The sequence below is a fragment of the Protopterus annectens genome, chromosome 9.part0 (genome assembly GCF_019279795.1).
Source record: "Protopterus annectens isolate FY-2018-M chromosome 9.part0, PAN1.0, whole genome shotgun sequence".
NCBI classification, from domain to species: Eukaryota; Metazoa; Chordata; order Ceratodontiformes; family Protopteridae; genus Protopterus; species Protopterus annectens.
This window is the reverse complement of record NC_056743.1, coordinates 1,295,451,667-1,295,467,084: the sequence shown is the minus strand read 5'-3', so window position 1 is coordinate 1,295,467,084 and position 15,418 is coordinate 1,295,451,667. Positions and strand designations below refer to the sequence as shown.

The following is a 15,418-nucleotide window of genomic DNA, read 5'->3' as shown; positions in this document are numbered from 1 at the left end:
AGAGTAATTTATTGGAATTGCAAGTATCCCTGTATATAGTTGAAAATATTGAAAATTGGTGGGGGGGCTACACCCCCCCTTACTATATATACTAACTCCAGGGTCGCACAACACTGGGGTAAAGGCCATATATAACTTTCAGTGAAATGTGTTTTCAGTGAATTGTGCACAGTCAAATGTGCTTTAAGTGAAATGTGCTTTCAAAGAATAGTCCTAGACCCATATATATATATATATATATATATATATATATATATATATATATATATATATATATATCCCCCCCCCTCCTTCTGTATAAGCTGGTTTCTATGTGGTCCCTTTCTCACTTTAGTTACACAGCAAAAATAGATTGTATGTATAACATAGCCCTACATTTGGCATGTTTTTTTCTACCACCTGTGTTCAAGTCTGTAAAGGCTTGAAAACTAATTCAGATAATAAATTACTGAGGAAAGTGTGCATTTTCCTGATAATCCGTTGTCAAAAGGCACCCACCCATTCTATCTCTGGTTCTCATATCTCCTTTGCAACCAAGCATGAAGTTCCGTAGCCGTCAGCTCATCCACTGAAAGATGGAAGCGATATCAGGGCATTAGAAAGCGGACAGCTGGAATTCAGCATTACTGCAGAAAGGTTGGACAGACTTACCAGCATTTGAACATGGAGGATGGCACAGCATCACTAACTGTAGGCAATGGCAACAGATAATGATGGCAGCAGCATTTGGTATGATGGAGAGACAACAGTTCTCTTGTCCATGACTTTAGCCATCATCAATCAGGCAATAAGGAACATCAAAAGGATGCTGGCAACATGGGGGAGGGGCTGGTAATCAGGAACCCCTTACCTGTAGACTGAGAAATAATCTCTGTACCACATGGTTGAGCCATTGATACGGGACTGAGACCTCTTTTTTGAATTAGTATGACGCTAGCTTTAAAAAAAAAACCAAAAAAACAAAAAACCTCTCTTTTGCAGCATATCAGACAGGCAATTATTTTGCATGTACAATATTTGTAACAACCAGATAATTAGCTGGTATATTCTCAATGAGACGACTGTGAAATTTAACCTTGAAGGGACAGAATATGTTATTTATTAGCATGATTTCTCAGCTCTACCTCATAAGCATAGCAACAGGACAAAAGTAGTCAACCAATGTCCTATTACTATACAATCTAATCATCTGTGATTAGTTGTTATTAGCAACACAGTACTGTGCTTTCCTTGTAGCCTCCAGTCATATTACTAGAGATTATGAGCTGCCTGGATCTTCGAGGATGATGTTCTCGTGCAGGTATGACAAGCTGATCATACTGAAGTGATCACCGAAGTGGCTTCTGGAGGTGAGGACATAGCATATTAAAATACACTACTGTGTCTGACCTTTCACTTTTTCTGTCAGGGTATCAGACAGATCTGTGGACCACAGTAAAAATACACATTGCCCACAGCACAATACACTTTATTTATTTATTTTAATTTAAAACAATACATTTTATTTATTTTAAATTTAAAATTTTATGACAATCAACATAGGAGGTAATGTGCCTGCAGCAGCAGACATAAATACATTGCTGTGGCTATTATTTCACCTGATTTGTCAATCAAACATCAGAAGAGATTGACAGAAATGGCTGCTTCCTTTCATCGAAAAACTACTTCTCAAAAGACAGTTATGAAGATCACAATAGAGTGATCACTGCTGTCACTGTGGATTGGCAGAGGGGGAGACCGTGCATAGAGTCTGACAGTTACTAGAAGAAATACATTACTGTGATCATTTTCTTTCACTTTTATCACAGCCTATCTTCAGTGGGTTACACAGAAGGTGCCCGTCTTTTGTGAGACAGCAGGAAACCAGGATATATGTGAAAACATGAGGCATTTACATGAACTGGCTACCCTAATGGCAGTATGTGTGCATGTATGAACAAAAAGTTGTAAGGCATAATGGTCCCAGTAATGAAGTCTATCCTCCTCATAAACATGCATCAGAAATGTGCACAGAAAGTATCCATTTTGCTTTACTTTCATACACCTCATACTCCCCTAAAGGATAGCCACGATTCATGCAAAACAATCAATATGGCAAGTTTAAGGGGGTGTACATCTGTCCAAGAGCAACAGGCTGAAATAAATTACTGTGGTCATTGTTTCTTTTACTTTCCTCACAATTCCACATCAGATGTGTACACATATGGTGGATTTTTTTGAGGTAGGGATGAGGAGACATACTGCACAGGAAAACACAGACATTGTTATATGATCACTGCTGAAAAAAAATAATAAGGCTTGTACAAAGGCACAGCATGTCTAACAGCAAGCTAGAATACGTTACTGTGGCTGTTGTGTTTCTCGCTCCATTCTCAATGAGGCATCCTAAGTACACAGAATATGAGCATTACTTTTTGGAGTAGGGAATGTATCAAAACAAAGATCACTTAAATATAACTTCTGAATGATTATGGATTTGCCTTGTAGTTGGGGGGGGGGGCAGTATCAGTCAAAGACAAACATAGCTATTGTAATTACAAGATTCCTTCACAGTTACTTGTGGTATACACCCTCTCAGAAGGAGCATATTTCCACCTGTACAGTATGAGTGTGTTTTGTACAAAATTATTACATTAAAAGGTGCCTACAGTTTTAGTCGGATTTCATTAGATAACGTTATTAACAATAATACATCTTTTCGCATGCATTTATCTAAACATATCATTCAGCTTGAGAGACCTCTGAGATTCATAACCAACATCAATGGCCTCAACAATCTCAGTCTTACAGATCCCTCCGTGGAAATGTGTGCCCAACCTTTCACACCACAAAAGATCCAATCGTATTTGACCTCCTACTCCTTCACAGAACTGGTATCTCAAATACCCAATTAAATTAACTAAACATTCATCAACAGATAGATAAAACAAGTTGGTGTGACAGGTTTATATCCCAACATATCCCTCACCTCCATAACAAACTTATATGACATATCGAAAAGAGTAAAGTTAAACCTAGATTATTGGGTGAGCGGCTTTAAATTCTCCCCCACATAACTCCTAAGTGCACCTCATTTTAAGATAGAAAATTAGGAAAATTCATGATTAAGTACATGTTCCTCACATGCCCTCAATGAAAAGGTGGGTCGCACATTCAGTGCTAAGAATTTTTTAATGGATACCTATGATAGATAATAATTAATCAAATTAATTTATCAAAAGAACTTTTAAAAAAATATAACACAACCAATATTAATAATATATGGCACTCCTAGTTGCGGATGTTAGTAAGTAGCCGCATTTTAGCTGTTTGTTCCACATTTTGGACATGGAAGGTTGCGAGCTATGCTCCCCTGGTCTATTCTGGATTCCTCTCCTTGAAGATGAAATGAACTTTTGAATATGGGTTTTTGCCTAGGCTTATAATGGTCTGTAGATAGGGTTAACACCTTTGGAACGGGTAAAACCTTGACAAAAAACAAACTTCCTTTGAGAAGATGTGCACTGCTTCTCTATCAAAGTTAATAATTTTGTTAACAATCTTCAGTTAAGTGATGTGCTAAATGCAACACATGGGCAAATGCATAAACATTCTATACATATTAAAAGAAATTTTTATAACATTCTTACTGTTCTTAATCAGTACGTTTGTTGGGGTTCCATTCGTTATATAAAAGGATCAGAATGTCAAACCGATTTGCTACCAGCATTTTTAATCAAAATGTCAGAATTTAAAAAAATGCTACTAGCTTGTTGCCAAGATTGTGGTAGAGCAGGAAGTGGGATTTGGCCCTTTCCCCACAGTAGTGCAGTCTCAGAGTTGGTACATATAATTAGCAGTTGTGGGGCTGCGGAGGCCTGCATAAAAATATATATTTGTTTGTATTTCATTGTTTAAGGGTTCAGTTTGTTTGATTGATATTATATTAGGAATCAGTTTGCTGGAGCAATTAAACAAGAGAAGTGCAGGGATTTAAAGTCATACTGAGGAAATGAAGACAAAAAGAACAAAGAATAACACATGTACACCATTTCCTACAATGTGAATTTTACAGTTTTTGTTCACTTCTACAATACTATTTGTTATATATAACTTCTACAACAACGAGCAAAGGCAACTGGAAGACAAATCCATTTATTTTACTTTATTATAGAAAAGCTCAAACTTTTCAGACTTTGTCTATTTTGTTGACATGTAAAACCAAAAGGATTCTTTTGATGAGACTAATTTTCACACTTCTCACCTCCTAGTACAACGAGCAAAAGACTACTCTAACAACATAATTTATATGCAAATAGGAAATCCAAGTGGAACTGTAAACAGTCGGGGAAAATATACTGGAGGTATATGCTGGCTCCCAAAATGACTGACAAGCACTTCAGAAAAATGTCCTCACAGGTGGCAACCACGTGCAGCTTGACTACTTAGGACTTTATGTATGAAAAAGGTTGTTTTATGCTGTGTTATACACTAAATATCCATTCTTTACACAAAATACTTGACTGTTACAACTATTAAAGAAAACTTAGAAAATATTTTTGTTCTAAAATCTCAGGACATTTGTCATTATTTGTGTTGTTTCTATTCATCTCTAGGATTGGGTGCTAATGAGAAGGTGGTGGAAGCACCAGATGGGAGCGAAGAGTTTTTAGCTGGGGAAGTAATGCTTTCTATGAAGTAAGTATTGAATAAGGTTGCAATTGCTAGTGAACAGTTATTATGAGAAGGGTTGGGTTCCTTGTTTAAGCCCAGATGTAACAGGCTGTGTATTGATGTCCAGAATTTTTGGAGGTCATTTTTATGTTGAAGTTGTACATGGCTATAATACTGTTTTTTATTGGTTAATTTGTTTTTTAATCAGATTGAGCAATTCTCTAAAGTTGCAGGTTACACGGAATTTTAAGTTTAAGACATTCTTTCCAAGCTTTGTCTCTGTTAGACATTGTAATTTTTGTTTGGATAGTGAGTCATTGTGCAGGATTAATTTTCACTCTTTTTTTGTGGAGTGGGATGTGGCTGTTTAAAGTATATAAGAATAAGGTATTAAAAGTATTGACTGTCACATAAACTGGAAGAGGTTTTAAGACAGACCAAGTAAAGGCTTTCAATGTACTGATGAAGAAGTCTACATTGAATTTAGAAATTGTTTGTGTTGTTTTAATTTGGTGACTGTTAGGTTGGTGGGTGGTATTTCTGTAGGTATAAGCTGAAAGGTGGTCACACAGAAAGTATGGATAGGTTCCAAAAGTTGTAGATTTACTAGGGCCAGAGAATAGTATCCAGTCTAGAATTTACTGTTGATATTATCAAATCTAGTGCATGTTTTGATAAGTTGTATTTAACCATAAAGATTTATACTAGATAAGGTTTTGCCTGTCAATATTTACATCTCCTAGTATGATTTCTTTCTTAAGGTATATAATTACTTGTCTAAGACAGGGAGTTGGGATTTAGATCTATGTAGCAGACAGGGGGCAGGAAGCAGCCAAAAATCAATAGTAAATCACTTTGTAAATGTACTACCTCTAGAACCTATGCAAAAGCCTTTAATTGGCCTGTCCTAAAAACTCTTCCACTTAAGGAGGTAGTCAATACTTTTAATACTGTATTCTTAAATATTTTAAACAGCCACACCACACTTCAAAAAAGTGAAAATTCACCCTCCCTCCCTCCACCAGCAGCATACTTTGACTACTTATAGAAAGAAGAAATTAGTAAAATCTATTTCTTTGATGAAAAGCAAATATATATTCTGCCTAGGCTATATTAGGTGCATAAAAGTGTAATAGTTCTGGTTAAAGCACTTGGGCTTTAGGCCAGTTATTTTTCATTAAGAAGGTTTGTGGTCTGCACTCTTGTGGGAGGAATAAGCTAGATTCTGCCCTTCTGAACTGGGAATTTCTGGTTAAAGGCTTATTTGAACTGTTTCTTTCTAAAATTGGTGCACCTTGTTTGCTGTAGCATAGACTAGATTCAGACATCCTGAATCTAGCTTTGTTTTTATAACTTGAGCACTAATCCAGGCCAACTTTTTTGGAGAAGGTTCCCCTGCACACTAGTGGCAGGAGTGTGCAGTTAGAACTTGTCTGATTGAAGACTGCTGGAACAGCGCACAGTTTTGAGCTTTTTTACTGGTTAATTGGGTAATTTGTTTAAATCAGTTTGCTTGTTTTCTATTATTATACAAAGAAATTGCACTTTATTCATCTGCTTTTACTGTATTTGTGTTTCTTCCTACTTTATTTTGCTTTTGCTGCTTGCTCTTAAAAGTACTTAATTGCATTTATTCTGCTACATTTATTACTGCTTGTGAGTAGCCTAATTAAATTGTAACTGTTATTCTAAGCCTTTGGTTGAAGCACTTGGGCTTCAGACCAGTTGTTTTACATTAAGAAGGTTTGTGGTCTGCACTGTTGTGGCAGGACAGGTAGCTTACATCCTTCTAAGTTGGGAGTTGCTGAGTGAAGGCTTAGTGTCTGTTATTCTAAAAGTGTATTACTTCTGGTTTAAGCACTTGGGCTTCGGGCCAGTTATTTTACATTAAGAAGGTGTGGTCTGCACTCTTGTGGGAGGAGAGGGCAGATTCTGCCCTTCTGGAGCTGGGAGTTTCTGGTTAAAGGCTTATTGCGCCTGCTTATTTCAACAGTTTCTTTCTGAAATGAGTACACCTTGTTTGCTGTAGCATAGACTAAATTCAGACCTGCTGAATCTAGCTTTAGTTGTATAACTTGAGCACTAATCCAGACCATTTTTTGGAGAATATTCCCCTGCATCCTACTGGCAGGAGTGTGCAGTTAAAACTTGTCAGATTGAAGACTGCTGGAACGGAGCTCAGCTTTTTATTGGTTAACTTGTTTAAATCACTTTTCTCATTTGCATATATATATATATATATATATAAATACACTTTATGCATTACCGCTTCACTAGATTTAAACTATCCCCGGCGCCATAAAGTCTGCTCTTCAAATTTTCCCTTACATCTAGCCAGTTTTTTTAGTTTTAGCACTCAAAACTGTTTCTTTGAGCTCAGCACTTGTTCAGAACTCGTTGTAAGCACTAAATAAGCTACAAATTACTACAGCACTCAACTTGCCTCACTTGTCTAGAGGAAAACAGTTTTTAGTACTTAATAAATAAGCACCTATCCAGGCATGTCTAAGGGTCAGCTCCCAGTGTTTTCTCCTGTCTACCTGATGAATATGGGCATCTTGGGGCAAGGCAACAATTGCCTCATGTACACAGACAGCCCTCTCCTCCTACCACCCAAGACTACAACCTGTGAGAGATGCACTTAAATAGCCAAACTGGAAGCAAAGCTTTCTTCACCCAAGACTGGAATAGACAGTCAAGAGGAGAAGGTAAACACTTGCACCACACCACACTCATCACACAATCCCTCAAAACCTACACCATCAAAACAGACACATAGAAACACAAAACACACACCTACATTTGCAGAGGCTCTCAATAAAAATCTGCTCAAGCAACAGAGACCTCCAAAGCAGAAACACAAGCAACCTCCACCCCCAACACAACCCAAATGACACATAGCCCACAAACTCAGTGTGCCACTCAACCACAACCCATAAGGCATAACAATGTACCCAACACTCTAGTCATAGGAGACTCTATAGTCAGACACACTGATGTTCCACTCACCAGGCTAAACAAGGAGAAAGTTACTGTCAGCTGCCTGTCAGGTGCAAGGATCCGCCACATAACGCACACACTCAGGTCACTCCACAACAAGTACAAATAGGACTCTGTCATTGTCCATGTTGGTGTGAATGACCTGAGATGTACCTCCCTGGACTACATAAAAAGAGACATGGAGGAGCTCTCTGATCTTGTACCCAGGCAGGTAAGACCCTAGCCCAGAGTAGCATCCTGCTATCACCCAGAATGATACCACAGTACAAAGACAAAACGATTGACTTCAACAATTTGCTAAGCTTCTGGTGTCATTCTATGGGAATCCAGTATCTGTCTGCCTGGTATGACATGATCAGCAGACCACGATGCTTTGCCAGAGATGGCCTCACCTGTTGCCCTTGGGATTCCAGATACTGGCTAAGGCTCTTGCCACCCCTATAGCGCCTTTTTTAGACAACGCTCAAATGACAAATTCACCACCCTAACAGGTAGAAGCAAGCAACATCTGAGGGTAATGCTACTCAATGCTAGAAGTCTAAACCTTAAAATGCATTCACTCGAGGCACTCCTTAAAATGGAGAACATCGGCATCTGTGCAGTGACAGAGACCTGGTTCAAGGCTACAGAGAGCACCCCTGCATTACCAGGCTGTAATTCATACCATTCCGTTTGGCCACCTAACCTGGACTGAAACACTAAATGCGGAGACGTGTCCATATTCATTAAGGATATCCATACCTCCAGGCTAGTTGCTCAGCATAATGCATCCGAGATTATCCAAGTGCAACTAACTCTGGGCAAGACCGCAATCCAAATTGTAACTTGTACAGATCCCCCACCATGCCCCAGGATTCACACTCCTCATTTTTTGATACACTGGAAAATATTAGGGTACAACCCAACACCCTCATAATGGGCGACTTCAACTACCCCACCATTAACTGGGAAAACTACTCATGTACCACCTCTTTTGCTCAATGTTTTCCGGAATTCATAAATTCCAACACCTTGGATCAACATATCCACACTCCCACCACAGGCAGCAATATCCTAGACCTGGTCATTACCAACATGGTCGACCGGTGTTCCACACCAGAGGTCAATTCCTCGTTGGTCAGATCTGACCACAAGCTAATCACCCTAGACATCCACATCCCGTCCCCATTAGGGAAACCACCATAAAAAATTTTCTCCAAAGCCAACTTCACCACACCCATGCAGACGGACAATAGAGGTACGACTGCTGAATCCTACACAAATGCACTTTATAAGCACTTACACGAGTGTATGGATCGTGCTATCCCTAACAGAACCAAGATGCTATCCTCCAAAAAAATGAAGCCAATCTGTCTGTCCACTGCCATAAACAAACTCTACAACAGAAGAAAGAAACTGTTGCAAAAAAAATAAATAAATAAAACCCCATGATTGGAGAAACACCCTGGTCAGCCTCAGTAAAAAGCTGAGATCCCTCATAAAATCCTCCAAAGCTAGTTATGAAAATAAAATCGCCACTGATTCTAAAGACAACCACAAAGCATTCTATAGCTATGGCAAGAACCTCAATGGCAGCACTCAGATCTGCTCTGAGTTACAGCACAATGGCACTAAATATACAGAACCAACTGATATTGCCAAAATCCTGGCAGATAGTTTCAATGCTAACTTTACCCCTCTCTCACCCCCTAAAGGGTCCATCTCTATACCAGAAGAATGCAAAGTTCCTGTAATCAAGGCTGCACAGGTAAAAACCCAATCAAGGCTGCACAGGTAAAAACCACACTCTCCAAAGCCAAAAACACAGCATCCATGGGACCTGACAACATCCCAGGCTGCATTCTACATAAACTAAAGAATGAACTGGCACCCCACCTAAGTACCATGTTCAATCATAGCCTCACCTCAGGCTTTGTGCCCACTGAATGGTGCACAGCGACGATTATCCCACTCAACAAAGGGGGAGCCACCACGGACCCTGGGAACTACCACCCCATTAGCTTAATGAGCCTGGTCTGCAAGGCCATGGAACATATCATCATAGAACTTATAAACAAAGACATTGGTAATCGCCAAACTCTGGACCCCACCCAGTTCGGGTCTGTAAAAGGCACATCATGTCTCCTAAACCTGATAGACTTCTTTGAAGCAGTCACCAAAGATGTACACGAGGGTAAGGTGGTTCACACAGCCTATCTAGATCTTGCCAAGGCTTCTGACACCATCCCCCACTCTGGAATTATAGATAAACTCACTAAACTAGGTATAAATCAGTATGTCACAAGATGGGTTGCCAACTGGCTCACTGACAGAACCCACACTGTGAAGGCAGCAGACTCCAAATCTGACTTCAGACTAGTGACAAGTGGAGTACCACAGGGTTCAGTCCTGGGTCCTCTCCTGTTTGGTATCTACTTTTCTGAAGTACAGGCTAACACAGAAGGTCTTTGGCTAATGAAGTTAACAGATGACTGCAAACTAGGAGCCATAATCGAAACTCCTAATGATGTATACATCCTACAAAAGGGCCTCACTGAGACAGATGCCTGGTGTCAAAACCATGGCCTCAAGCTCAATGCCAAAATGTGCATTGTCATCCCCTTTAGTAAAAACTCTGTACCCATGAGCTACCACATAGGTGGTAGTCTACTTAACACCGAAAGTGTGATAAGAGACCTTGGGACACTGGTGAACAGTAGTCTCTCCTTTGTAAATCACATCGCCACAGTAGTCAGGAAATCCTTCTACGTGGCACACCTCATCACAAAAGGTTTCTCATCCAAGGAAAAAAAGAGGTTATTGTTCCCCTCTACTCGTTACTCATTAGACCTATTATAGAGTACAACACCCATTTTGGTATGTACCTCACAAGACATCGACAACAACTGGAAAGGCCGCAGAAATACCTCACAAAGAGGATTACCGGCCTCAAACAGATGCCTTACTCAGTCCGTCTCAAAAAGCTCCAGCTTTACTCCGTCGAATATTGCCTACTCAGAGGCGATCTCTGCCTAACATACAAAGCTATGTCAAACCCAGAGCTGTTGGACAAGCTCCACTTAAAGAAATCCCAATCCCTCCGAGCTACGTGCTCTAGGGACCTAAATCTTGTCACCACAATAAACAGAACATACTGGAGGGATAGATTTCTGTCCCAGACACTTCCCATACTCTGGAATAAACTACCTATATATATATATATATATATATATATATATATATATATATATATATATATATATATATAAATCCTGGGGAACACCTCTGTGGCTCTGCTCGACAGGGGCATAGGAAAATAATTTTCTTGGGTGGCGAAAGCCAAGGTACCTTTTTGGCTAGGCTTATATAGGCCATAGGGCCAATAGCTTAGTACATACCTATGAACCTATAAGTATCTAGACAGCCCTGTTCCAAAGAGTGTACTTAAGTGTGTTTAGTGTCATCTCTATGAACTGCAACATGTAAATACTTTATGAACTAACAATGTTCTTTTTCAGCCTGTTATTGCTGTCCATATATTTGGCAATATGTATGTACAGGTGTGCACTTTAGCAACTGAAACTGTATTTTTACTTAGTTTATATGTAATTTTTCTGTATGAGGCTTGGTAATAACTTTATTTTAATTGTAACATATATAAACAAAAATAAATTCACAGAACACAACTGCCCAAATAGGGGCTGCCCTACATAAAGATGGACAAGTAGTACTCCTGCTATGAAGCTATTAATTATGCCACTAACGTTTATTCTCCAACATTGTTATCAATGTGCTCTAGCCCTTGAAGCTGCCATACGACAACCCACTGACAACACTTCGCTGTATTACCTTAAGGACCATTTTCTCAGCGACTCCTGGGGGAAATCCCATTTTATCCTCGGGTCCAGACAACAATCGAAAAAAGTCAGTTTTCCGATAAAGAAACCCAAAATAGATCTCCAGAAAACGTTGAATAGTTCCACCATGCTGTAATATGCCCAGCAAAGCATGATCGTACATTTCACTCATTCCCGGGTATTCTGACATCCTTCCTTCACACTAGTAAGCTGTTTAACTACACACACATTACTTGGAAATCAACCTCTCACTACTAATTCTAGAAGGTTGTCGTGATTCAAAACAAGGGATCAGCGTTTCCTTTCGTCACTTCCTCAGGGTGTAGTTACATAAACAGTCCTCTCATACTCTAGCTAGCTCCTACGGTTGAAGTTCCTCACTTGTTTATTGAAATCAGTCACTTAGTTCAGAATCCTGTCCAAGTCAACATGTTTATTGCCTGTTGGTACTGGGAGACATTTTTCAGTTCGAGTGTTAAAAAGTCTATGTTCCACACTGAAGGCAGCTCTGATACTTTCAAGTCTGTCTGGAAGGTTTTAAGTAACATACACAGTAAATTATACCGAATACTATTAATTCATCAAAACATTTTTAATAAGTATAAGGTAACGAGTTTTAACTATTATTTGAGCTTCCTAGTTGAAGTTGTTATTAAGAGCTACATATTTTACCCAATTGTCCCACATTATGGTTGTCAGTGTTCCAAATTCTGGAGATGAAATGTTGTGAGCTATGTGGGCACGGCAGTAGCATAGCAAGATACATTTTGTGCTCTGAAGTTAAAAAAAAGAAACAACAGCTATATTAATTCGCATACACAGCAGCATTTATTTTTTGAATCGATGAATGAAGCTAGTGTTAAACGGCCGAGCAGTTTTGGGCACTACAGTTTGCATGTTTTGACGTGATACCGGTAAGGTTTTAGGGTAGGACGTTTGGTTTCCTATAGTGACGTGGTTCAGAGTGAAGCTGTGGTATCCGCCCGGTTGGCCCTTTTTAGTTCTGCTCTATTTTATTCCTTGTGACGGAGGCGGTGGCTCCAAAGACATAATCGATAGGGGTTATAAGCTGCTTATTCGTGGGACTGCGTCAGAGTCCCCGACGTTTTGACTTTAAAGATCGGGCTACAAATCTACACAAAGACTGTAAGTTGAAATAAGTGTTTGTTTCAGTTTGGATAAGTGGATCGGGGCCAGACAGCTGTTTGTAATATAAACAGTCTTGAGATACCGATGTGAGACTGTATCAGTAGTTCTTATTTTGGAACTTGGCTAAGATTACATCGAGGCAGTGTGGATTACAGAATGGTGTTGCCGGGTTTATGGAAATCCCAGATCTTAATATTTAATAACTTTGCCTCTTGTATTTTGAAGACAAATGCATGTTGTATTGGCTTTTTTTTACTCTCCACGGCAAGTGCTTTTTATGTGAACAGGATTAGTAATGCTAAATTTACCTTAAGTGTTGTGGGAGAGTAACTTCCTCAACAAATGGATTTTGTCATTGCTTCTGATTTAATAAATTGTCGAAGGGGGCACGAATGTAACTTGTTGACTTGTCTAGGAATTCAGCTAAAGCTGATCAACGTTTTTGAAAAAAACGTGAGAGTTAGGTGCTGAGTTCAGTTTCGCAGTTTTGTGCACAAAGCCTGAAACTGACTCCATTCTAGATGCCACTCATGCCCTTCTCTACCATATTATCCATGTTTTTCAGCTTTGTTCTTCCTACTTGTCCCAAGGAGTTTAATCGTATCCCTATTTATTGCATTGTAATTAATTTTGCACCCAACTTTCTCATTTTTTTCTCTCTTGAGCTACACATTTCCCTTCCAAAATTGTACACAGTATTCACATGTTGTATAGCTATTGCCCGATACTAAGGAAAGATGAAATCACCATGTATGGATTCCAGTCATAGTGCTTTGTATCCTAGCATCTTACAGATTTCTGCAACTGTCCTTGCGTGTTGTACAGCATAGTTATATTTGCTGTTGGTTATTATCTGCAAATCATTTTCTCCTTTGTACTATGCAAGGCCATCTAACCAGTATTGTTTGTTGTCTGTGGTTCTGCATCCCAACTGCCAAATGTCTGGTAGTAATGTCAGCTGTCCGGGTCTCTGTGGAGACTATGTCATTACCAATCCATGACTGCCCTGCCAGTTTTAAAATAATCATTTCATAAATTTTTGCTTTGCAACTCCAGTGTGATATATGGAAATGGCATACTTATAAGTCATTGCAGTGAATTGTTTGGCAGTATGCTGTCTCTGATTAGTCATCCAGTTTCCAATCCAGGTTATGAATTTTAGGCCAGACATCAGGATGAGGAGAGAATAGTTGTTGCAGTGCCTCTGCCTAATGATATATTTTTCCATTAGATAACTCTGTGTACTGATTTTAGTAATTTTGCAGACAGGGTTATATTTTCTTCCCCAGCTATTTATTGTTTTTTTTTGTCTTGTTATTAATTTGGTACTTGTACTAATAAGTGCTGTACATTCTCAAATTTTTATTGGCTTACCATTGTATTAGTGTGAGTGCGTGGTGATTGCAGTCAATATTTCCCTCCCTGTAAATTTTCAGTCCCTTTTTTATGCCTGTGAATTGGCAGAAGATGTAGTCTTTAACATAATCTGGTAATTGTATTAGATGGAGAACTCCTTTAGAATGGCTGTTGGCAGAGTATTTATAGAGCTGGCTGGTGGAGATTATACTGAGAAACAAACATTGTAGATGTAGGAGCCATGCAGATGTAGAATCCCTAGTTCTAGTTCCTTCTAGTCGGGCAGAGATACATTTTTCCTACTTGATCAGTACTGTTTAATAAATGTAAATAATAACATTCCCTTCCAGTTGACTTTAGTGGTTCCATCATCCTTGTCAGCATTGCCAAGGCTAGCTAGGTGACGACTTTAGATCAGCTTTGGAGGAAAATGCTTCTTAAATTACTTCATAGTTTACTGTCTGAGATTTATTGTGGGATGTAAATATAAACTTTATTTTTAAAACCTAATTGACTCTTCTCTGGGTTGAATCTGCCTTGATTTGAGGATCATGTCAAAGAGGCCGCGACAACCACCCTTTCCAGTAAATTATCTTGAACACATTATGCAAATTCCAAAACAGACTTAACTCTGCTTTATTATGACAAAGTGGTTTAGAAAATAATGACTTTTAGTTGTAGGGTTTATTTATTGACTGTTACTTATGTGACAAAGGGAGATACTGCCAGCACAGCTGTCTGGAATTTTGTAAATAATTATGTCATTTGTGAATATCAACATAATCTATATAAGATGCTTGTGTTACAAATCTGTTAGAACTGTATTTTGTATCTATATCAAACTGCTGGTACAGAAGTGTGTGTTGAAGAGGTTTTTGCAAAGAGCTTGAAATGTATCCACAGTGTACCCTACTGGAAAAGAATAGAAATTAACATGCACTATTGTAACTGTTTAGATGTATGTATTTTAATATTGGAAACTGGGATAAAGGAGGTTAACCTCAATGTAGTAAATTTTAGAAAAATACCTGAAACTAAATTACTTTATAGGCAAGGCTGGAGACACAGAGTCTGTGCTGAGAGGCTTTCTGTATTGCCTTTGGAGTGTTGTCTTGTTTTATGCTTTCTAGCATTTGCCAAAGATCTGAGGAAAAGCCCTTGTCTATGTATTTTTACAGGTAGATACTAAATGATACCAATATCCATCAGTGGTTGTTTTGGGCCTGGAGACTAGACGTCAGATGACAGGAAATTATGTCTTTCTGCAAGTCAGCCCAGGAGTAATATTTGGGATATTAGTTTGAGAACTCTCTGAGAGAGACACATCATTCTGTATTCTGTCTTGGACCTTCTCTAGTTGTTGTTGTCAGGTCAATTCACCACATCTGTCTTGCTCTGTAAGTAAGTTTATAGGGAATAGTAAC

General features: G+C 38.9%; 2 protein-coding genes across 2 annotated transcripts in view; one reads left to right on the top strand and one right to left on the bottom strand.

Moving 5' to 3' along the window:
• The window catches only part of NUDCD3 (NudC domain containing 3), an 811,895-nt gene extending 800,074 nt beyond the window's left edge, over positions 1-11,821 (bottom strand). Inside the window, exon 1 of the mRNA XM_044084241.1 lies at positions 11,482-11,821. Within this exon, the coding sequence (XP_043940176.1) occupies positions 11,482-11,679 (198 nt within the window). The 5' untranslated portion in view covers positions 11,680-11,821. The remainder of the gene's footprint in view (positions 1-11,481) is intronic.
• Positions 11,822-12,439: 618 nt separating this feature from the next.
• YKT6 (YKT6 v-SNARE homolog) overlaps positions 12,440-15,418 on the top strand; it is a 405,865-nt gene continuing 402,886 nt past the window's right edge. Inside the window, exon 1 of the mRNA XM_044084243.1 lies at positions 12,440-12,635. The gene's annotated coding sequence lies outside the window, so the exon portion shown is untranslated. The remainder of the gene's footprint in view (positions 12,636-15,418) is intronic.